The 19,807-nt window shown below is 58.8% G+C and overlaps 7 protein-coding genes across 10 annotated transcripts; 5 read left to right on the top strand and 2 right to left on the bottom strand.

Annotated features, from left to right (window-relative positions):
• Positions 1–35: 35 nt before the first annotated feature.
• Positions 36–5,197, top strand: LOC144213548 (uncharacterized). 2 transcript variants are annotated; one of them, XM_077742062.1, is made up of 12 exons: positions 36–181; positions 459–565; positions 650–714; positions 783–918; positions 986–1,519; positions 1,599–1,781; positions 1,857–3,443; positions 3,519–3,631; positions 3,709–4,279; positions 4,474–4,575; positions 4,644–4,827; positions 4,931–5,197. In XM_077742062.1, the coding sequence occupies exons 2-12, from the start codon at positions 482–484 to the stop codon at positions 4,981–4,983; spliced, it is 3,612 nt and encodes a 1,203-aa protein (XP_077598188.1). In that variant the 5' UTR covers positions 36–181; positions 459–481; the 3' UTR covers positions 4,984–5,197. The 2 variants fall into 2 exon arrangements, with proteins under 2 accessions (XP_077598188.1, XP_077598189.1); XM_077742063.1 differs by having other exon boundaries at positions 63–181; positions 462–565.
• A 168-nt stretch (positions 5,198–5,365) lies between these two features.
• On the top strand, positions 5,366–9,451 carry ttc39b (tetratricopeptide repeat domain 39B). The gene is made up of 15 exons (XM_077742487.1): positions 5,366–5,493; positions 6,112–6,146; positions 6,230–6,466; positions 6,522–6,592; positions 6,669–6,801; positions 6,862–6,967; positions 7,047–7,112; positions 7,182–7,290; positions 7,357–7,424; positions 7,494–7,553; positions 7,627–8,001; positions 8,071–8,182; positions 8,254–8,371; positions 8,435–8,551; positions 8,638–9,451. The coding sequence occupies exons 1-15, from the start codon at positions 5,455–5,457 to the stop codon at positions 8,732–8,734; spliced, it is 1,743 nt and encodes a 580-aa protein (XP_077598613.1). The 5' UTR covers positions 5,366–5,454; the 3' UTR covers positions 8,735–9,451.
• Positions 9,452–9,518: 67 nt separating this feature from the next.
• Positions 9,519–12,447, top strand: cfi (complement factor I). The gene is made up of 17 exons (XM_077742082.1): positions 9,519–9,614; positions 9,674–9,726; positions 9,788–9,941; positions 10,007–10,070; positions 10,129–10,294; positions 10,364–10,560; positions 10,630–10,731; positions 10,791–10,901; positions 10,961–10,993; positions 11,052–11,072; positions 11,141–11,268; positions 11,326–11,429; positions 11,507–11,611; positions 11,679–11,857; positions 11,917–12,018; positions 12,099–12,247; positions 12,311–12,447. Exons 1-17 carry the CDS (start codon positions 9,564–9,566, stop codon positions 12,377–12,379), a joined length of 1,788 nt encoding a protein of 595 aa, XP_077598208.1. The 5' UTR covers positions 9,519–9,563; the 3' UTR covers positions 12,380–12,447.
• A 179-nt stretch (positions 12,448–12,626) lies between these two features.
• LOC144213965 (dickkopf-related protein 2-like) lies at positions 12,627–13,600 on the top strand. The gene is made up of 4 exons (XM_077742690.1): positions 12,627–12,788; positions 12,854–13,010; positions 13,088–13,201; positions 13,269–13,600. The coding sequence occupies exons 1-4, from the start codon at positions 12,627–12,629 to the stop codon at positions 13,598–13,600; spliced, it is 765 nt and encodes a 254-aa protein (XP_077598816.1).
• A 196-nt stretch (positions 13,601–13,796) lies between these two features.
• Positions 13,797–15,392, bottom strand: LOC144213822 (aminoacyl tRNA synthase complex-interacting multifunctional protein 1-like). Its single transcript, XM_077742481.1, has 6 exons — positions 15,267–15,392; positions 14,835–14,929; positions 14,600–14,713; positions 14,339–14,538; positions 14,096–14,267; positions 13,797–14,038 (listed from the first exon to the last, which is right to left on the bottom strand). Exons 1-6 carry the CDS (start codon positions 15,296–15,298, stop codon positions 13,866–13,868), a joined length of 786 nt encoding a protein of 261 aa, XP_077598607.1. The 5' UTR covers positions 15,299–15,392; the 3' UTR covers positions 13,797–13,865.
• A 131-nt stretch (positions 15,393–15,523) lies between these two features.
• Positions 15,524–18,177, top strand: LOC144213819 (phosphatidylcholine:ceramide cholinephosphotransferase 2-like). 3 transcript variants are annotated; one of them, XM_077742479.1, is made up of 8 exons: positions 15,524–15,828; positions 16,203–16,342; positions 16,405–16,934; positions 17,000–17,117; positions 17,184–17,241; positions 17,340–17,435; positions 17,506–17,672; positions 17,741–18,177. In XM_077742479.1, the coding sequence occupies exons 3-8, from the start codon at positions 16,411–16,413 to the stop codon at positions 17,915–17,917; spliced, it is 1,140 nt and encodes a 379-aa protein (XP_077598605.1). In that variant the 5' UTR covers positions 15,524–15,828; positions 16,203–16,342; positions 16,405–16,410; the 3' UTR covers positions 17,918–18,177. The 3 variants fall into 3 exon arrangements, with proteins under 3 accessions (XP_077598605.1, XP_077598603.1, XP_077598604.1); XM_077742477.1 differs by having other exon boundaries at positions 15,525–15,828; positions 16,243–16,342; XM_077742478.1 differs by lacking the exon at positions 16,203–16,342 and having other exon boundaries at positions 15,530–15,828.
• Positions 18,175–19,663, bottom strand: LOC144213821 (myeloid-associated differentiation marker homolog). The gene is made up of 2 exons (XM_077742480.1): positions 19,374–19,663; positions 18,175–19,128 (listed from the first exon to the last, which is right to left on the bottom strand). Exons 1-2 carry the CDS (start codon positions 19,449–19,451, stop codon positions 18,250–18,252), a joined length of 957 nt encoding a protein of 318 aa, XP_077598606.1. The 5' UTR covers positions 19,452–19,663; the 3' UTR covers positions 18,175–18,249.
• Between the last annotated feature and the right edge of the window lie 144 nt (positions 19,664–19,807).

The following is a 19,807-nucleotide window of genomic DNA, read 5'->3' on the forward strand; positions in this document are numbered from 1 at the left end:
CATTGCGCCTTCAACTTTGACCTCTCAGGGCGGAAATGAGCCTGTCATGTGACACCAGTAGTTCCGGGACGAGTCACGTGACACGTAGCATAGTAACCACCAAGCTTCCGGTGGCGCGGAGGCGTTGTTCTCGGTCCGCGGCAGTAAAGTCGAAAAAGCCCAACAACAGTTTAAATAGCTGGTGAGTGAAAAATTCTTGCCCTTGCCCCGCGTTTGGTGACCAAGTGGAACGCCGAGTCCGCTCGTAAATACTCCCATAGAAGCGAGTAGCACCCGGTTAGCTTGTAAAGTATGTCCTAGCTTGACGCTAATGCTAAACGCTTTCAACTTGAATAACTTTTAGCACACTTGCTAAGCGCCGGTATTTGCGCTTTTCTTTGACGTCCGAATGTACTATGCGCCAACGTGACGTTTTCCCCCCCTCCTCTCGCATGTGTGTGTTATTTGGAAATGCGCAGAAGATTATTGAGGCAGCAGCAAGATGCCGGGGAAACCGTGTCAGCAATTCAAAACGGGGGACCTCGTGTTTGCCAAAATGAGAGGATACCCCCACTGGCCCGCCAGGGTAAAACACGCACACATTGCCCGAGGAAAGAAAAACAAAACACCGTCCCTGGCTTCCATTTTGACACTTGTCTTCCTTTTCCAGGTCTGTAAAGTAGACGGGAGCCACAAGAAGCGACTTCCCGTCTTCTTTTTTGGGACCCATCAAATGTACGTCTGCGTGGCCGCCGTCCGAGCCGCCATGCAATTTGTGGTAACGCCATTCGACCTGCTTTCAGCGGTCAGATTGCTCCGGAACAGATGGTCCCCTTCGCCGGCAACAAGCTGAAGTACGGCAACAGCATGCGCCTGAAAGGTTTCTCCGAGGGCATGTGGGAGATCCAGAACACGCCCGGGGTCGGCAAAAGATCCAAAGTGGGTGCCTATTTCCTCCTACTCCTCCATTTTTTATCTGCTAAATGACTACAATTCTTTTCCTTAGTTTGCAGCCAAAAGTACTCCGTCGAAAGGAGCCCCCCCGTCAAAAGCCCCCTCGTCGGCCGAGGGTTCGTCCGAGCGAGCGCCCGCCGCCGCCATTCCCGAAATTGCCGCCGCCGCAGCTAAAGTCCTTCCGTCGGCGACAAAGGGCAGAGGCGGCAAACTAAAGAACGTCGCCGAAGACCTTCCCGTCAAGTTGTCTCCGGACGCCGCCGCGTCTATAGCGTCCAGCTGCGCCGGCAGCACGTTGCGCTTGAAGCGCTGCGTGGTCAAATGTGTCCCCGCCAAGACTCCCGTCGGGGACTTTGTGAGCGCTCGCCTGCCAGAGAGTGCCCCGACTGCTTTGGACCACGATACCAAAAGTGTGCAGGACACGGAGATCCACAGGGCGCCTTCGGAGGAGTCGGCGGCGGCGCAAATGCTAGCGGAAAACCTTCAAATGGAGATCCGGAATCCGACGTCGGCGTCGCCGGGGCCGAAGCGACGGGGGCGGCCCAGCAGAGCCGAGATGGCGGAAAAGAAACCCGTCACGCCACAGGTTGGCCCGTACTTTTGAATATGGCCGTGGTAGTAAGCCACCTGAAACAAACTAAATTTTTCCCATCCTTCTCCACCAGGCGGCGGAGAGCGGCGAAAATGTGGCTCTCAGATCCATGCGACTCAAGTCGTGCGTGGTCGAATGCGTCTCGGCCAATGCCCCCCAGGGTGCCCCGGCGGATGAGCTCGCCCCTCAAGTGGGCCCCCCGGTGAAGAGGAAACCGGGCCGCCCCAGCAAAAAGCCCATTCAGATGAGCGGCGAGGTGCGGGAGAGATCTGGGACTCACTGAAATGCAAGTCTGGAATATGGGGTCATTGTTTTTGTTTTGTCTTGTCAGGTTAAAAACACAGCACCTGAACCGTGCGCCGAACCCACCGACCCCAAAACAGTTGACCGGGAGGCCCCGCCCGCTCCCACACCAATGCCAAGCGTTAGCCAACCGAACCGGGAGGCGTCGAGGCCTAGCAGGGGGCCCCCCGGGAAGCCCGGGGGAGCCAAAAAGACTGGGCGGGGAGGAAAGACGGAGGTGCCGCCTAGCCAAGGAGGGAAGAGAAAGAGAAAGGGAGAGGAAAGCGTGCAGGAGGAAAAAGCCCAGCTGATCATCGAGGAAAAGGAGCCCGCGCTTGCTCCGGCAAGAAAGCGGCCGAGGAAACAGAGCGGAAAGGCGGAGGCCCAAAAGAGAGGAGGAGCCCGCCGGGGAGGCAAAAAAAACCTGCCCCGAGAGCCCACCGCCCCGCTCCGAGGAGACAAGATGGAGGTGAAAGAAGGAGAAAAAGAGGAGGGCTCAACGGCAGACACGGCAGAGAACTCCACGGGAGGGCGGAAAAAGACCACAGATGAGAAGGGAGAGACTCAAGACGTAGCAGTGGGGGGAGACAGGATAGACGTAAAGACGGAAGAGACCCCCGCCCCTGAAGGAGAGGCGGCTCCCGAGAAAAGAAAGACGGAGAGCGCCCCCGAGCCGGAGGGAGACGCCACTTCTAGCCAAGGGAAAACAGAAAAGAGCCCAGGGCTTGAAGAGACGCCTCACGACCAAGGAAAGATGGGCCTTGCGGAAAAGGAGGCCGGGCCGGAGGAAAAGGCGGAGGAGTCGCCGCCACCCGTCCGAGAAAGGAAGGAAGAGAGAAAGGAGACCCCACGGGAAGGCGCCACGGCGGCGGGACGGACCGAGGGGAACGCCGACAAGTCCGCGCCTCCGGAGAAGAGGAGGAGAAAACAAGGACAGGTGGAGGAGAGCCAGTGGGAAGCTAAGACAAAGGCTAGGACGGAGGATTCAACTGCTCCAGAGATCAGGCTGACTGAGGGGGAAGAGGAGAAGACCCAGCGGGCAGAAGGGGGGATGCCAAAGAAGGAGGTGAGCGCAGAGAAGGAGGCGAAGGAGAAGCCCACGGCCGCCCGAGGGGGCAAGGCCAAGAAGAGGCCGGCAGAAAAACAAGAGCCCCGGCACGCGGAGGGGGACACCGCCAAGACCACGACGGCAGAGTCGGCGCCCCCTCAAGAAAAGGGAGAGAAAAGGCAGAGAACGGAAGACAAAAAGCAGCCCGGAGGCCACGGAAAAGACACGCCGGAGACGGAGGCCAAAAACAAGACTACGGAAGAAAAGGAGGTGAGCAAGTCGCAAAGAGGCCTCAAAGTAAGAAAGACGGCGGAGGAGGCTACGCCGCCTCAGGGACAGAAGAAGCAGAAAAAGGACCAGCCCAAGCCACAAGAGTGCGCGCCGGAAAACAAAGCTAAGGAAGCCGGCAAAAGAGCCACGGCCAACAGCCAGACGATGAAAAGCACCAAGGGAGAGGTGGCCACCGCCGTAGAGAGGAAGGACACTGGAGACCAGAGACGCCACAAGGGCACCTCTGGGAATGAGACGGACTCCAGAAGGCTACCCAAAGACGTCCTCCGGCCCAAGGAGGGAGGCGACGCCCAAGAGGTGAGTGACACTCGTCGCTTTTTCTTCTCTCCGCTCCTCCAGTCTCACAATGCCGTCGGCTGCTTCCCGTTGCAGCAGCAGCAGCTCCGCCTGGCGGTCAAAAGGGACCGCGTGCTCAAGTCCCTGCGAGGTCTCATCAAGTCCTCCAAAGGCGGAAAGCGGAGGGACGCGGGAGCCAGGGGTGCCACGTGAGGAAAAAAAAAAATGCAAATTTAAATTCAAAAAAATGTCATTTACTAACGTCCGTGTGCTTGACGTCCTGTAGGAAGTCCGCCGTGCGAGCCAAGCCCAAGGGCGCCAAGGCCCAGCCTCCGCCCAAAGAAACCACGGCCAGAAAGAAGGCGGCGGACATTCTGACGCCCCAAAAAGAGCCGGAAAAGGAAAAAGAAAAGGATCCGGCCGGCGAGGCCAAAGTCCAGGACAGCGCGGAAAAAGACGGCAAAAAGTTGATCGGCAAAATCGTCAAGGCCACCGCCAAGGTCCACGTCAAGACCATGATGGGCGGGACCTCGCTCCCGCCCACCCAAGAGGGGGACGACAAGAAGAGGGCGCTCGCCGACGCCGGCGCCCCCCCGGAGGAGAAAAAGACCGAGCGGGTGTTGACGGACGACGAGAAGGCCGCCACCAAGCGCCGCGACGAGACGCGCAAGGACAAGAAGGCGGAGAAAAAGGACGAGGGCGCCGTGCCACGGCAAGGCGCGGAGAAAGGTCGCGGGGCCACCGACGAGGACAAGAATCACCAGCAGAAGAAGCAGCGCCTGGACCAGACGTCCACCGACTCCACCCTGCACCGCATCCACGGGGACATCCGCATCTCGCTCAAGAGCGACAACCCGGTAGGAAAGACTCGTCAAAAGTAGTGGAAAAAATGCGAGTAGTATGTGCGCTTGCGCTGCCACAATATGTTGTCGTTTTAAGGCAAGTACTAGTAGATGTGCATAAATGCCGGTGGTGCAAGTGGAACGGATTGAGACTGGATTGACTGCCGGCACCTTTTGGATTTTTTTTTTTTTTGGACTCTCCTCGTCAGGATTTCGCCAAGTGCCTGGCGGCGTTGGATCAGCTCAGCGGCATCTACGTCACCTCGCAGCACGTGGAGAGGCACAGCGAGCTGGTCTCCACGCTGAGGAAGGTAAGCAAACCGGATCGAGTCCCACTCCAAGTCCGCGTGTCCAAGCTCCCTTTTTTTTTAATCCGCAGATGCGCTTCTACCGCGCCAACCAGGACATCATGGACAAGGCGGCCATGTTGTACAACCGCTTCAAGAACACTTTCCTCCTGGACGAGGGCGAGGAGGTGGTGAGCGCCACCTTCCTGCGCTCGCTACTCCAGGAGAAAGAACGCGAGGAGACGGAACGCCGCAAAAAGAGCCGAGCGCCATCAGGTTAGCCACGAGCCGCCGTTCCATCGTCTCGACGTCATCTCATCTGTGTGCTCTTTGTTTGTTTTTTGTTTTTTTGCCTTGGGGGGCGGGGGGACGGCGCTAGAAGTCAATGGAACAGATTCGTGTCCACGCACTTCCACGGAATCTTCAACCTGAAGCAAGATCTTGACATGTTGTATTTATTCATGTTTGGGAGCCCGCGTTATGGACTCCCCCCGTTAGCACATAGGATTTGTTCCATAGATGTTTTTCTTCTATTTTGTTGTACAGAAACCTTCAGTCAAGCTCTCCATTTAAAACAAACAAAAAAAGCTGCTTTCAGTGTCTGTTTCTAATGTTGAAATATGAAATAAATACCGTTTTTTTCCTACTCTTCTTGCCATTGATTGAAGCTGTTTTAACTTTATGACTTTCCCACATGAGCACTTCAAACGAGGGAAGCAAAAAAAGTCACAAGTGACAACTTTTATTTCACTAATGAAATGATAAAGGACGATTTTAAATACAATAAGAAGTCTTCTGGCTGGGTGGGCGTGTCCACTCTTTGGAGAAACACGGAAGTGACGTCGATTTAGCGGGACATCGAGCTGACAGACCAGCCCGACGGACGTGTCCACCTAACGAGAGATGGACGTGATGGAGGACACGGTCCCGGTCGAGGAGGAGGTGAGTGAATGCAACCGGAACGCTTCGAATACTTTGTGGCCGTTTTGTCAGGGCTATTTTGGCTTGCGGGACGTCCCACGAGACTTGCCGTGTTTGCGTGAACCGGGAGCCCCGTGCTCTTAAATGCTCCTTAAAAGCTTGCCGAGTTAACTCGTGGTTAGTGCTCGTATATTTCCAATGTGGGGAAGGTATTTACTTGTTCATTGTTGTTTTTCCACCGTAATACGACACCGCGGTTGTCACGGGACTGTCCGGCATCTTCGTGCCGGTGAGAACGTCCATTGTTAAGCTAAGCTAGGAGAGAGGGAGGTAGGTGCTGAGGTGGCAGCTCAAGCAGCCCAGTCTGGAATTTGGAGAATGCCAGGCTTCTTTTCTCTTTATGAAAGCGGCCCCTGTTCTCCTGAGACTGGTCACTGTCAGGCCAGGTCGTCGTCGTCCCTTTTTCTGCGTTTAAATTCCGTTTTTAAAGTCTTTGTCGTCGTCCTTTCGACCTCGGCGGCTTTGGCTTTGATGTTGTCGGGCTGCTCATTAAGAAACAGGTGTGTCGGGGCAAGGCTGCCATTTTGTGCCTCCTCACGATCCTTTCGTGTAACCTCCTGTCTTTGTTGGCTTTCTTAGGAACAATTTGAGGATGCCTATGAACACATACCCACGTGAGTAATACAGCAGGTAGAATGTTGTTGCTATTGTGTGTGTGTATGTGTCTGTGTGTCTGTCTTTTTGTGTGCACTTGTAGTGCCTGTCACATGGACCTGCAGTCTGCCATCCAGGAAACCCAATGCGCTCTCAACCTAGTCCTCAACAACAAGTTCTCCCAAGCCCTGGACCTCCTCAAGCCATGGTGGCGGGACAGCATGTACCACGCCTTGGGTTACAGCAGCATCTTGGTCATGCAGGCCGCCATGACCTTCGAGCAGGGGGACATCCAGGTGGCCATGGCCACCGTCAAAGAGGCTCTAAACACTTGTCAGAGGTAAGCGCCGGCACCCTCCCGGAGCGCATGTCGGCGACGGGACCTTCTCGGCCAGGTTTCGCAAGAAGAACTCGGTGGTGAGGTCGCTGTCCAGTCTGCTCAGCAGGCAGTCCAATCTCCAGGAAGGTAGGCCGGCACGTGGGCGTGCGCGGTAAGCCCGCCGGCGGGCGGAGACTTGACGGGCCGCCTGGGTCGTCCTCAGAGGAGCTCCACGCCGAGCTCTGCTACGCCGAGTGTCTGCTCCAGAAGGCCACGCTGACTTTTGTCCAGGACGAAAACATGATCAGCTTCATCAAAGGAGGCATCAAAATCCGCAACAGCTATCAGATCTACAAGTGGGTCCAGTCGGCCTCCCGCCCGAAGCCCCGCCTTTGTCTCATCTCCGCTCTTCTCAGGGACTGTCACAACGTGCTGAACGTGGCCGTGGGGCCCTCCGGCGATTCGGACTGCCACCGGCAGTTTGAGGGCGGAGTCAAGCTGGGCATGGGTTCCTTCAACTTGGTGGGTGGTAGCGCTCCCGTGCGTCTTCCTGCCTCCATTTTCCCTTTTGACCCGTGTGCTGCCCTACCCGACGGCCCAGATGCTGTCCCTCCTGCCGCAGAGGATCCTCCGACTCCTGGAGTTCATTGGCTTCTCCGGAAACAGGGTGAGTCACGTGTCCTGCCCGCCGCTTGACCGCCACTTGACCGCCTTTTGACCACCGCTTGTCCGACAGGAGTTTGGCTTGTCCCAGTTGCTGGAAGGAACGTCCGGTTCCACTTTGCGCTCCATCTTGTGCGCGCTGACGTTGCTCTTCTACCACACCTACGTCTCCCTGGTGCTGGGTACGTGAGCGCGGGAGCGCCCAATACCGTCCGTGGCCGTCTGTCCACCAGTGGGCGTGTCCGCAGGAAGCGGCGAGGGCGGCGTGGCGGAAGCCGAAGCTCTCCTGGAGCCCTACCTCCGCAAGTATCCCAAGGTAAGAACTCCCGGTCCTCCTGTCCTTCGCTGGCTCTCCTTTGACGTCGGCGCCTTCCTTCTCCCCCAGGGCGCCATCGTTCAGTTCTACTCGGCTCGGATAGCCGCGCTCCGGGGACACTTTGAGAAGGTTCCGGACCGGGCCCCCGGCCGCGGCCGCTGTCGCCGCCGGGCTCTGACCCGCGTTCTCGGCTGTGCGGCAGGCGTGCTCGGGCTACCAGGAGTGCGTGAGCAGCCAGATGGAGTGGAAGCAGATCCACCACTTGTGCTACTGGGAGCTGATGTGGACCCACACGTACCGGCAAGACTGGCCGCAGGCGTACCGCTACGCCGACCTGCTGTGTCGGGAAAGCCGCTGGTCCAAGGCCATTTACGTGTACCAGAAGGCCGCCATCCTGGCCATGATGTCGCCCGAAGACGCCCGCCAGACGGGGGACGACGTGGTGGAGCTCTTCAGGCAGGTGGAGGGCCTCAAGCAGCGACTGGCCGGCAAGTCCATCCCCCTGGAGAAGTTTGCCGTCCGGAAGGCGCGCCGCTACAAGGCCGGCCGCCCCGTGCCGTTGGTGCTTCCCGCTCTGGTGAGATTCGGCTATTCTTCCCGTTAACAAACACGCCATTTGCTGACGTTTGCCCTCCCCCGACCTTAGGAAATGATGTACATTTGGAGCGGTTTCACCATCGCCGCCAAGCGAGCCGACTGCACCGAGGCGCTGCTGGTCACCGTGGAGGCCGCCGAGGGGCGACTGGCCGCCGAGACTGGCGAGTGACGCGTGCGGCCGCTCCTTTCCTGGGCCGAGCGCTAAGTAAAAACCTCTGTCCCGCCCCCACAGAGCCCTCTGAGTTCCACGTGGACGACTGCTGCCTGGCGCAGATGTTGAAGGGCCTCTGCCTCAAGCACGCCGGGCGTCTGATCCAGGCCGAGCTGTGCTTCACCTACGTGCTTTCCAAGTATGCGCGTCTGGCCCTCCTGCCGGGCCGCCATTTTCTGACGGCTGTCCCTCCTGCTTGCAGTGAAAACGCCATCCGTTACGACCACTACCTGGTTCCCTTCACCCTGTACGAGCTGGCCCTACTCTACCGACAGCAGGGCGACCACGTCAAGGCCGCCGCCTTCATGGAAAATGCCAAGTAAGATCTCCAACAAAATGCCTGCCGTCGAGTGTATTTTTGGAGGATTCCCTGTGGCCTTAATGTTTTGTTTTTGTTTTCCTCAGGAGCAACTACAGGGACTACTCCATGGAGTCCAGACTGCACTTTCGCATTCACTCGGCCCTCAACCACCTGAAAAGTTCGGCCGCGGCCACGGCTTGAAAGGTTTGAATCCTGGCTTTTGAAGAAGCCGAAAAACGGGGACTGGTCACTCCTCATCTAATAGCTTTGATTTGCCTTGGGCTTCTCTCCGTCCGCCCAAAATGGTGGCGATGGGCACCTTGCAGCTTCTTTTTTTAACCCCCTACTTGTTTATTTATGAATTTTACCTCAAAGTCGGCAGCACAATCTCCTTTTGTCTGTATGTGAATTTAGATTTTCCGCCTTAATTTGCGTCACGTTTTGCTCCCCGATCTGTCCGCTTACGCAATACCGGGAGGCGAGCGAGAGGATCGTTTTTGTGACGGGGGACTTTGTCTGGCTCCAAAACCCCAGACCAGATGCGCGACCACTCCAGATAGAACGCTAAAAAGTCCTCCCAACGTGTGTCGTGCCTCTCTGTGGAGAATTCTCTCCGCAAACCTGCCTTGGCGAGATTTTCCGCGCAAATACCGGACTCCGACGTTCGGTACCGTATTGCACAAGGTCAAAGGAACATCATATATATAAGTGAAGAACACATGTAAACCAGAAAATATGCTCACCAAAGTTTTGGGACTGAAAGATAAGAAAAGTGTTTCAAAGCTATTTATTTTTCCTCTCGGTTAGCTTTATTCTCTTATTTATATGAAATGCTTTATTTTGATGGAAGTCGGCTCCTCTTCTCGTTACGGTAATATATATATATATATATACAAATAAATGCATTTTTGAACGGTTTCTGTGGCTGTTTGCTTTGGAACCGTGGGCGGGGGCGCTTGAGCTAATAATTGACGGGCGGTGTCGTTGGCCGCTCGCGTGGACGCTACGGCAAGACCGCACAAGGTTCGACATGGCGCTCCTGCTGCTCCTGCCGTTCCTGCTCATCTCCACGACCCAGGCGGTGAGTGCTCTTTGTCTCGCCGCAATTTCCACCGACTGACCCACCTTTTGACTCTGCAGGACTTGTCCCAGCGGGACCGCTTTGAGGGTCCAGAAGAGTGTCTGCGCAGAAAGTAGGTTCCATCTGGGGAGGCCCACGGCAGCCGCCAAAGGTGAGCCCACTTGTGCTTCCAGGCCCACGCGCACGTCCTGCGACCTGGTCTTTTGTCGGCCCTGGGAGCGATGCGTGGAAGGCCATTGCTCCTGCAAGCCCCCGTACCTGTGTCCCAGCCAGGACGTGGCCCCCGTCTGCGGGCGCAACGGCCGTCTCTACCGCTCCTTCTGCCAGGTGAGCGCGGGGGTTTGGTTCGCCGCCTCCTATTGGCACCGCTTGACCTCCACCACCACCACCAGGTCATGGCGCTGTCGTGTCGTTCGGGCAAGTCGGCCATGTCCCACTTTGGCCCAGAGTGCTCAGGTCGGTTCCCCGACGGCGGTCTTTCCCATGCCGCCTCCGACTGGCTTTCCGTCCCCAGGCGAGCGCGCCAAGTTCACCGGCGCCCTGGATCCGGACACGGGCGCCGTCACCCTCTTCGTTCCCGACGCCGCCGCTCCGGGAGGAGGCAAGCGCTTGCTGGTGTGCGGAGAGAAGTGGGACGTGGCCGGCGCCAACGCGGCCTGCGTGGATGAAGACCACCCGCTGTGAGTAACGAAAGAGATCGGCCCTCCTCTACCGAGAGCCACCGGCCGACCCGCGGCGCTGTCCCGCAGCGGCGCCGCGTGGGCCGGCCGACTGGCCCCGGGGTCTCCCGGCCTGGCTCCCCTGCTGCGGCGCTTTCCCGACGGCTGCGTCGTCGTCCGCTGCCGCGGTTTTGAGAAGTCTCTGGCCGAGTGCGAGCTCCACGACCCCGTCCGGGTGGGCGAAGGGGGCATCGCCACGGCCGCGTGCTACGACCGGGCCCCGCCAGGTATTCCCGTCGTCGACGAGGTACGCATGCGTCCGCACGGGTGACCCGAACGCGACCTGACTCGAGCAGAGTGTGGCTTTTCCTGCGCCAACGGCAAGTGCGTCTCCCCCAACCGGACGTGCGACGGCACGGACGACTGCGGCGACCTCAGCGACGAGATGTGCTGCCAACGTAAATGCCCGCCGATTTTTGGCCCGGGCCCAACACTGAGCCCCACCCTCTCTCCTCAGGTTGCAGGGACGGCGCCTTCCGCTGCGGGACGGGCGTGTGCGTCAACGCCGACGCCTTGGCGGACGGACAGATGGACTGTTTGGCGGGGGAAGACGAGGCGGTGGAGCACGGTGAGAAAGCCGCAAGGTGACCGGTGCCAAAGCCTCAAGTGATGGTTGTTGTCACTTAGAGACGGCAGGGGGAGTCCAGACCAACACCAGAGGTAGGTACTCGCCGCCAACTCATGCCACGTCCAGCGCTGATCGCCCCATCGCTCCCAGAGTACGTCTCTCCTCGGGAAGGTTTGTAGCGCCCGCCTGGCGGCGTCCGCGGCGCCATCCACGCCTAAATGATTTGTATTTTTCCCTAGAAACGCGGGCCAACCGGGCCCATCTGGAGTCCCAGTTACAGTGCGGCGTTCCCAACGTGACGGCGGCCGACGTGAAGGACCGCAGGAGCCGCGTCAAGCGAGTCATCGGCGGCGTGGCGGCCAACCGGGTGAGTGCCCGGACGAGAAGCGGCGAGCGGCCGGCTGACTCGCCTCTGGCCCGGCAGACCCAGATCCAGTGGCAGGTGGGCCTGGAAGAAAACGGCAAGATGAACTGCGGGGGAACCTACATCGGCGGTTGCTGGGTGGTCACGGCGGCTCACTGCGTCAGGTGCGTTGGCCTCGGACGGACGGACGGACGGACGGACGGACGGACGGTCGGGAACAGAGTTGGCTTTGCCTTTGCAGACCCAACCCATCGGCCTTCCTGGTGAAATTTTCCGCCTGGAAGAAGTCCACCCCTCAGGACACCACCGACATCGTTCCGGTGGGCGACATCATCATCCACCCCAGGTCGGTGGCGCCGGCTCTCCGTCCGTCCCCGCCCTCGGCTTCATCTCTCCGTCCGTCCGTCGGCCAGGTACAACGCCAGCTCGTACGAGAACGACATCGCCCTGGTGCGCCTGAAGGACTTGCCGCAAGAGCCGGGCAAGTGCCTGGTGGACAACCCGGCGGTGCGAGCCGCCTGCCTGCCCTGGTCCCCTCGACTCTTCCAAGCTAACCACACCTGCAGCATCTCCGGCTGGGGGCGCACCGGAGGTAAAGCCGGCGGGGCGAGCGCCTCGGGGTCACGCCGTTGACCCACGGCGTGTTTGCAGACGCCAAAGCCTCGCAGGTTCTTCTGTGGGCCAGAGTGTCCCTCATCCGAGATTGTCAGCGTTTCTACAAAGAGCGCTTCAAGCCGGGGATGATGTGCGCCGGTCAGTCACTCGCTCGCCCGCCCGCCCGCCCTCTAATACGCCCGCCCTCCAGCGCCTCCTTGAAACTTCTGTCCCCGCAGGCGACGTGGCCGGGAACGTGGACACCTGCCAGGGGGACAGCGGCGGCCCGCTGGTGTGCGAGGACCACCTGGGCGTGTCCTACCTGTGGGGCGTGGTCAGCTGGGGCGACCAATGCGGCCGGCCGGGTCTGCCCGGCGTTTACACCCAGGTGGGCGCTTCTGACCTCGGCCTCTGGTTTTTTGCTGACCACCCTGCGTGTTTTGCTCTGCAGGTGGCGCACTACTTTGAGTGGATCCGTCTGCACACGGGCTGGCCCGCCGTCACCAGGTTCAACTCCTGACCTTCTTTGGCCTTCTTCTTCTTGCTCCTCTGTGTATTTTTCAATTAAATGGGAAAATGCATACCATACCGCTTTCTCAAATCTGGATTATCTTGTTTTCGGGGGCCATTCTCTTTCTCGTATTGATCGGCTAGTCTTAACCAAACCCCCCCAACCCACTGGGGTTTCGGGGGCGGGTCAAAAGCACGTGCCTATAAAGCCCACGTGAGCCCCCCACGCAAGTCCACGGCACCTCCTCCTTTCGGACATGACCGGCAACGTGGCCGCCGCGCTCTTGTGTGCGCTCTCCTTGGCGACAATGGCGCGCGCCCGCGGCGGGGGGGCGCACGTCCGACTCAACTCCATCCGGACGCTGGCGGTGGCTCCTCCGCCCGCGGCCTCCGTCAACGGCAGCGCCTGGCAGCTATCGGTAAGCGCGCTCCTTCCCGCCGCCGCCGCCCCACTTGGACTGGCGTTTTGTCTCCTTCCGTGCAGCTCCTGCGGTGCATCAGCGACCTGGAGTGCGGTGAGGGAAGCTACTGCCACGCCTCCTACGCCGGGCCCGTGCGCTCCGGCTGCCGGACGTGCAGGAAGAGGAAGAAGCCTTGCGGTCGAGACGGGATGTGTTGCCCCGGCGACCTTTGCAGCCACGGTAAGTGTTTTCCACGACGTGGAATTTCTGTCTAAGCGAAATGGGCTGATTTTTCAAGCGAGCGTTGTCCCCGACAGGCGTGTGCGTTCCCCGCGGCCACGCCGCCAAATGGCAGGAGACCATGCAGCGGGGCCCCGTGGCCTCCCCCAAGGCGGGCTGGCGGAAGAGGGCCAAAACGGCCACCGGCAAAGGTAAGCCCCCCCCCCCCCATCCGCCGGCGAGCCATCGTTCTCACGTCTCTCTGTTTGGGGTCGCCAGGTCAGGTGGGTGATCCCTGCGCGTCGGCCGTGGACTGCTCGGACGGGCTCTGCTGCGCTCGCCACTTCTGGACGCGCATCTGCAAGCCCCTTTTGCGGGAGGGAGAGATTTGTTCGCGGCGCCATCGCCGCCGCCGGGCCCTGGAGCTTTTTCAGCGTTGCCCTTGCGGCCGAGGGCTGGCCTGCCGCCGGACGCGCGCCTCCCCGCCCTCGTCGCCCCTGCTGGCGGCGGCCAAGTCCAGGTCAGCGTCTGGGTCGCCGTCCCGGTCGGCGGTCCGCTCCCACCCCCGCCCCGCGTCAAAGACCAGACTGAGCGAGTGTCAAAGCAAGTGATGTATGGATCAGGTGACTCTTTTTTTCTCCAAATGTCGCCCACTGTTGTTAAAGTATCTGTCGAGAACCCGTTTGACGAGAAGGGTCACACTTGGGGGGGGGTTTCAGTATGCTAATCTTCCCTGTTTGTCTTTTGCAAAGGCACAAATAATGAAATGGGACAATAAATACCAGCTGACATCCTCTTGCTATCAAACTGCTATTTAATATGAACTTTTCTTTTTCTCATTGGAAACGGCGAGGTGCATGGTCATCCAAGGGCCTTTCACGTGAAGCCGATGGCGCCGTGGGTGAGCGAGGGCGCCTTGCACGGACCCTTGCCCTTCACCTGCATTTGGCAGCCCCGGTAGTTGGCCACGCCCATGGCGTCCACCCGCATTTCGGGTTGCGCGCGCTCCCAAACGCGCCGCTTGGCCCGCGGCTCACGTTCCGGTTCACCTGGACCACAGCCACATTTTAGCCGTCGGCGGTCCGGCCTCCGCCGACGCTCCGTACCTGGAAAGTCGGGGAAAGTCACCCTGTCCCCGGGGGCGGAGCCCAAAGGCGGGGCCAGCGGCTCCCAAGGCCCGTCGGCTCGGAAACAGCGCAGGAGGCGGGCCTGCGAGGCCACGCCTTTGACCTTCCCGACCTTAACGTTGCAGAGGAACACGGCCAGCGAGCCCACCGGCTGACGGCGGGGACGTGAGACGCCGAGGGACCGGGACAAAGGAGACGGCGAGCGGGCGGCCGCGGCCTCACCTGATCTGCGCGCCACTTGCTGACCACCGAGCGCGGGGCGCCCTCGCCCAATTGGACGTCCTGAATGGCCAGGTCGGCCGCCAACGGGTGACGGCGAACGGCCAGGATCCGCCCCACCCGCAGGTCCAGACGCCACACGTCGGCGGGGGGTCTCCCGCCGTCCACTTGGGTGTCTTTGCTCGGCGAGAGGAGGGCTTTGGCTGAAAGTGACAAACGGATGGGACGTGGCTTTTTTCCCGAGGGGGCGCCGGAGCGGCGTACCGACGCGTCGCCTCTGCTTGTCGTGAAGCTCCTTCCTCAGCTGTTCGATGTCCTTCTTCAATTTGCCATTCTCCACCAGCAGCTTCTTCTGCTCGCGCACCGACGCCTGCAGGACTGCCACAAAAGACACCCGGGCGGGCGCTGTGGCTCCGGGCGCTTTGGCTGCAGGCGTTGCGTTGTGGCTGCACCGCTCGCCGCTCGCCACTCGCCACTCGCCAATCTCGACCTTACTTACGGGATTTCTCTTTGGCCAGCAGCGCGTGGCTCTGGATATACTCCATTATCTTGCCTCCATCTTCTGGATCCAGCTTGGACAGCGCTGCCGCCAGGCTGGGAGGGGAAAGGCAGTAGCAATGTTTTATTTTTTGTTTTGTTTTTTTCTTTCCCAGGCGGCCATGCGACAGCTGCCCTCTCAAAATAACCTGGGCTGTCCGCAGTGTGGGCGCCATAGAAACGGGGTTGCTTGAATGTCAAAAGGCAAACTTTAAAAATGACAATAATGACAATAGGAACTGCTTTTGTTATTGTTGCTGATATTTTTGAAAAATTAAAATGATGATACAAAGAACTTGTTGTTTTCAGGGTTAAAGTCATTGGCGTGAAGGCCCAGTTTAAGCCTTCAACATGCAGTTAATGATTGTTTTTTGTCCGGGGGCTTCAAGCCAACCTGGGATGGAACATCGCGTCCGCCGTGTCCATGTCCTCGAGCTTGCGGTGGTCCTCTGTCGAGCCGCGACTGACAATCAGCTGTCCCGGTCCGTCTTCGCCTGCAGAGGCCACGCCTCTTGACCAAAACCAGCATCTGCAAAAAGTAAAGCCCCTGCCTTCTGGATCATTGGGGACATATTATATATGTACAACACCTTCATTGAGTTTGAAATTAATGTGTCTGTCAGAGTTGCTTTTTAAATGAGCTGTTTTCACTTTATATCAATTTCCATGAATGAATACATATCCTAACCATTGAAAACTATTGCACCCGATTCGAGATCTGTTTGTGGGCTTCCGTAGAAGAAGCTGGTCGGAAAAAGCCGACTTTTGCCGAACTCAGGTGTTTCACCGAAGGGCTGGCCAGGGGGCGTAACCGGAAATGCACGTCGCACCCTCGGCTGTGAGCCATCAGCGCGACCGAGAAAAAGAAAGTCGACGAGAAGGAGTTTATCAAAGAACTCCATGACTTTGCCGTCTTTGACTTTTTCTTTTTGGACTGCATCTTTTAGGCGGAAGCGGTGAGTGCTGCTTTGCTCTTTTTTGACGTTTTTTAGGACGACGACCAGCTTTCAACAGGTGTATTCTTTCTCATTTCCGCCCTGAGACTCCATCAAGGACGTCAAGATCTATTCATTTGACACCAATTGCTCTTCCTTTTAAGTGTTAGTTGTTGAAATATGAACCACAAGTCGATTTGCGTCGTTTATATTGAAAAAAAAGTGTCCCATGACGTCAATGTTGATGGTGGCTTTCGGATGTTTGCTACTCGGTTTCAACCCTTTAAAAAATGGCATTAATGGGCACAAGAGCGACGCGACGCCGTGCCACGCCCCTTGTTGCCCAACAGGCTTTAATGAGAGTCTCCTGATGTTGATTTGAGAGGCGTAAACAGGAAATGACATGCGGCTGGATCTTGCGTTTCACGTCCAAAGGGAGGTGGGCCGTTGGAGCGCTTGACGTTGACTGACATCTCCTCAAACGGGAAACTTTTGCTCTGGGATAGCGTGGGCTAGGGCACGCCGCTATTTCCGAGTAAGAACGAGCCCCGCCCGCTCCTTCCCGCGACTTCCCGCTTAACCCCGATGATCCCGCAGGGCGCCATGGCGGCCTCCGGCCTGATCCAAGACGACGAAGACGGCGACGAGGTCCGCCCCCACGTGGAGGTGGGCGCGACGGGCGGCGCGCCTCCCGCGGCCGAGGCGAGCCCGCCGACCGGCGCGGCGGCGGCGACGACGGCGTCCGGGCCTCCGTCCGACGCCCCCAAACGCGGCAGAATGAGCAGCCTCCTCCAGCAGAAGCAACTGGTCCAGACGCTGAGCAGCGGCCTGAAGCGCCACCGCGACTACGTGAAGATCTCGGTGGGCGAGGAGCGCGGCGAGCGTCTCCCCAAGGAGTGGTGGAAGACGGGCGTGGCCTTCCTCTACGCCGTCTTCAACCTGGTCTTCACCACCGTGGTGATCACGGTGGTGCACGAGAGGGTGCCCGACAAGTCGGTCAGCCCGCCGCTGCCCGACAAGTTCTTTGACTACGTGGGGCGCGTCCCTTGGGCCTTCACCGTCACCGAGGTCAACGGGTTGATCTTGATGGGGCTGTGGCTGATCCAGTGGCTTCTGCTCAAGCACAAGTAGGAAGGGGGGCGGCGCCGCCGCCGCCATGGTCCTATCGCCCAACCGCGTCTTTCTTCCCCAGAGCCATCGTGGGGCGCCGCTGCTTCTTCCTCATCGGAACGCTGTACATGTACCGCTGCGTCACCATGTACATCACCACCTTACCGGTTCCTGGCCGACACATGGTCTGCGCGCCCAAGGTACCAGCGATGCCGCCACACCCCCTTTTCCAGCCGGGTTTGACGCGCCCGACTCCACTTTTTCAGCTTTACGACGACTCGGCCGGAAAGATCTGGAGGATCGTGCGGCTCATCTCCGGAGGAGGTGGGAAGCGCCCGAAAAGCGGAGGGGCCCGTTGACCGCTGGTCTGGAATACATGAGAATGTCCCATTGTTGTTGTTTTTTTTTTTTCCTCCTGGCAGGTTTGTCTCTGACCAGCTCCCACATGATGTGCGGCGACTTTCTGTACAGCGGCCACACGGTCATGCTGACGCTGTCCTATCTCTTCATCAAAGAGTGTGAGTGGGACACATTGAGAGTCATCAAAGTATTTAGCCTAGTGGCTAATGGCGCTCCCTCTCTGGACAGATTCTCCTCGCTGGATGTGCTGGTACCAGTGGATCTGTTGGACGCTCAGCGCCTCGGGGGTGCTGTGCATCTTGGTGGGGCACGAGCACTACAGCATCGACGTCCTGGTGGCCTACTTTGTCACCACCAGGCTCTTCTGGTGGTACCACTCCATGGCCCAGGCGCACGTAAGGCCCGACCCAGGCGGGTGAGCCCCGCACCGTGAGCCTGACCCCGACTCTCCCCGTCCCGGCAGGCTCTCCGTCATCGGGCGCCCGACGACTTCTTGTCGCGAACCTGGTGGAACCCCGTGTTCAACTTCCTGGAAAGGAACGTCCAGAGCAGCGTCCCCCTGGTCTTCTGGTGGCCTCCGCCGCTGCCCTCGTCGTGCCGGCAGCGCTACCGGATGGTGGAGGGTGGTCGGGACGACTGAGTGCCACAGATGACCTTGAAAAGTAGAAAATGGGCCAAAGACAGCGTGTACATAGTGCCATGTGTTAGTCACATTTTGTGGGGGTGCCACAGAGCGGCTCCCACTTCCAATGTCACTTTAAGTAATAAGATTCAAACCCAACTCCCGGGAAGCTTTTTACTCGTTACTTTCAGGTGGTTATTGTTATATGTATCATTATTATTATTTTTATATGTCATGTTGTCAATAGTAAGCAGCAAGTAAAAGATGTTGTCACCTTCCGCAGCAGCAAAAGCAAATCTTTATTCATTCCATCACCGTGCTCACATGATTCCATGTTTCTGTCCCACGCGTCACACGCTGACAAACACCAGCCTGGCGCTGTGCGCCAGGTCGGCCAGGTAGAGCAGAAAGTTGAGGCCCGTCAGGACGGACGCCCCGATCAGCTTGGGCTCGGCCCCCTGGCCCCCGTAGCGCCGGGTGAACTGGAACACGGGCCAGAGGATGGTAGCCGTCAGGTACATGAGCACCGCCAGGAGCCCCAACGCCGACAGGAAGCCAGGAAAGGACACGGGCAACCAGCCCGTGCACTCCCCCACGCACATGACCACCACGGCCACGGAGAGGATGAAGCAGATGCAGTAGACGGCCATGCACCACTGCAGCGCCGGGTGGCGCTCGTAGGCCACCGGCTCGCTGACCAGGACGAAGATGACGCACGCCACGAAGGTCTGGCACACCTTGAGCAAGCCCGGCGCCGTGGCCATGTAGCCCGACACCTCGCCGGGCCGCGCCTTGGTCAGGCTGACCTCCGCCGCGTAGGCCACCGCCGCCAGACAGGAGAAGACCACCGAGACCACGCGGTGCTCGCGCGCCTCGTCGTAGTAGGAGGAGTCCCGCAGGAAGTTGAGCGGGAAGACCACGGAGGCCGAGAGGCACAGGAGGGCGGCGTAGCACGCCGCCGTGATGGGGAAGTTGGACCAGGACACGGGGGCCCGGGCCTGCAGGTTCAGGAGCTCCACCAGGAGAATGACGGCGGTGGCGGCGAAGCTGAAGGCCCAGCAGAAGACGCACCAGGCGGCCACGCCTCCCGTTGGCAAGCGGGCGCCGTGCGCCGCCGCGCTGAACGCCACGCAGGTGAACAGCAGGGCGGCCAGGCGCACCCACAGCAGACGGGACCAGCCCAACGCGACCACTGGCATGACGGGATGGTGCCGAGGCGAAGCCTGCGTCTGAGGGGTCGAGAAAAATCTGGCGTGGGTCGGGGTGGATTTCAACTAAGTCGCTGTATTAGTTCCTAGCGGCTCGCCGAATAACGGTCCGAGATTGTTCAAAGTCCGGACACCCCACCACCAACCACACCCTTCCTGGACCCCCCCCCTCCTAAGCTCAGAACAGCTGATGGAGCAGAGTGGCCAACAAATATACTTGCGCTTATTTAAACATCACAAAGTGAAAAGCCAAAAAGCTTACTTACCTCAGAAATGCTTGCCAATGTCGACGGCTGAAAGTTCCTCAAAGTGTTAAGGCATGTACGCCCACGGGCCCCCACCATCCCCCTCCACCTTTCCCTTTCCTGTTCTCACGCCCTTTAAAACCATATTTGGTCAAAACGCGTACAGTGCCTTTTTCAACACTTACCGATAAAACACAAATTGAGTCATCGTTGATTTATTTTTGACCTATTGTTCCTGAATTTAGACGTCCGTGCGCGCTCCACAGTGCGCGAGATAAGCGCCGTGCCCGCAGAGGGCGCTCGCACAAACGCGTGTAAAAGGAAATAGGAGACGGGAGAGGATTATTAATGGGATGTATGGTTTTGTGTACTGAGCCGAATCATTGGGATCCATTACTTGAAGTCATTTAAATGTGTCCTTATGTCACTTTTCTGTTTCAAAATAAAAAAGGGGG

The sequence above is a fragment of the Stigmatopora nigra genome, chromosome 20, assembly GCF_051989575.1.
Source record: "Stigmatopora nigra isolate UIUO_SnigA chromosome 20, RoL_Snig_1.1, whole genome shotgun sequence".
Taxonomy (NCBI): Eukaryota; Metazoa; Chordata; class Actinopteri; order Syngnathiformes; family Syngnathidae; genus Stigmatopora; species Stigmatopora nigra.

Coding starts and splice junctions, on each gene's coding strand:
- LOC144213548 (XM_077742062.1), top strand. CDS start 482: ATGCCGGGGAAACCGTGTCAGCAATTCAAAACGGGGGACCTCGTGTTT. Junction 1,782..1,856: donor CCATTCAGATGAGCGGCGAG/GTGCGGGAGAGA, acceptor TTGTCTTGTCAG/GTTAAAAACACAGCACCTGA. Junction 3,632..3,708: donor GCGGGAGCCAGGGGTGCCAC/GTGAGGAAAAAA, acceptor GACGTCCTGTAG/GAAGTCCGCCGTGCGAGCCA.
- ttc39b (XM_077742487.1), top strand. CDS start 5,455: ATGGACGTGATGGAGGACACGGTCCCGGTCGAGGAGGAG. Junction 6,593..6,668: donor GCAGTCCAATCTCCAGGAAG/GTAGGCCGGCAC, acceptor GGTCGTCCTCAG/AGGAGCTCCACGCCGAGCTC. Junction 8,552..8,637: donor GCCTTCATGGAAAATGCCAA/GTAAGATCTCCA, acceptor TGTTTTCCTCAG/GAGCAACTACAGGGACTACT.
- cfi (XM_077742082.1), top strand. CDS start 9,564: ATGGCGCTCCTGCTGCTCCTGCCGTTCCTGCTCATCTCCACGACCCAG. Junction 11,430..11,506: donor ACGGCGGCTCACTGCGTCAG/GTGCGTTGGCCT, acceptor TTGCCTTTGCAG/ACCCAACCCATCGGCCTTCC. Junction 11,612..11,678: donor GACATCATCATCCACCCCAG/GTCGGTGGCGCC, acceptor TCCGTCGGCCAG/GTACAACGCCAGCTCGTACG.
- LOC144213965 (XM_077742690.1), top strand. CDS start 12,627: ATGACCGGCAACGTGGCCGCCGCGCTCTTGTGTGCGCTCTCCTTGGCG. Junction 12,789..12,853: donor GCAGCGCCTGGCAGCTATCG/GTAAGCGCGCTC, acceptor CCTTCCGTGCAG/CTCCTGCGGTGCATCAGCGA. Junction 13,011..13,087: donor CGGCGACCTTTGCAGCCACG/GTAAGTGTTTTC, acceptor TGTCCCCGACAG/GCGTGTGCGTTCCCCGCGGC.
- LOC144213822 (XM_077742481.1), bottom strand. CDS start 15,298: ATGGACACGGCGGACGCGATGTTCCATCCCAG. Junction 14,539..14,599: donor CAAGCAGAGGCGACGCGTCG/GTACGCCGCTCC, acceptor TGTCACTTTCAG/CCAAAGCCCTCCTCTCGCCG. Junction 14,268..14,338: donor GCAAGTGGCGCGCAGATCAG/GTGAGGCCGCGG, acceptor CCCCGCCGTCAG/CCGGTGGGCTCGCTGGCCGT.
- LOC144213819 (XM_077742479.1), top strand. CDS start 16,411: ATGGCGGCCTCCGGCCTGATCCAAGACGACGAAGACGGCGACGAGGTC. Junction 17,242..17,339: donor GCGGCTCATCTCCGGAGGAG/GTGGGAAGCGCC, acceptor TCCTCCTGGCAG/GTTTGTCTCTGACCAGCTCC. Junction 17,673..17,740: donor ACTCCATGGCCCAGGCGCAC/GTAAGGCCCGAC, acceptor CCGTCCCGGCAG/GCTCTCCGTCATCGGGCGCC.
- LOC144213821 (XM_077742480.1), bottom strand. CDS start 19,451: ATGGTGGGGGCCCGTGGGCGTACATGCCTTAACACTTTGAGGAACTTT. Junction 19,129..19,373: donor CATTGGCAAGCATTTCTGAG/GTAAGTAAGCTT, acceptor TCGACCCCTCAG/ACGCAGGCTTCGCCTCGGCA.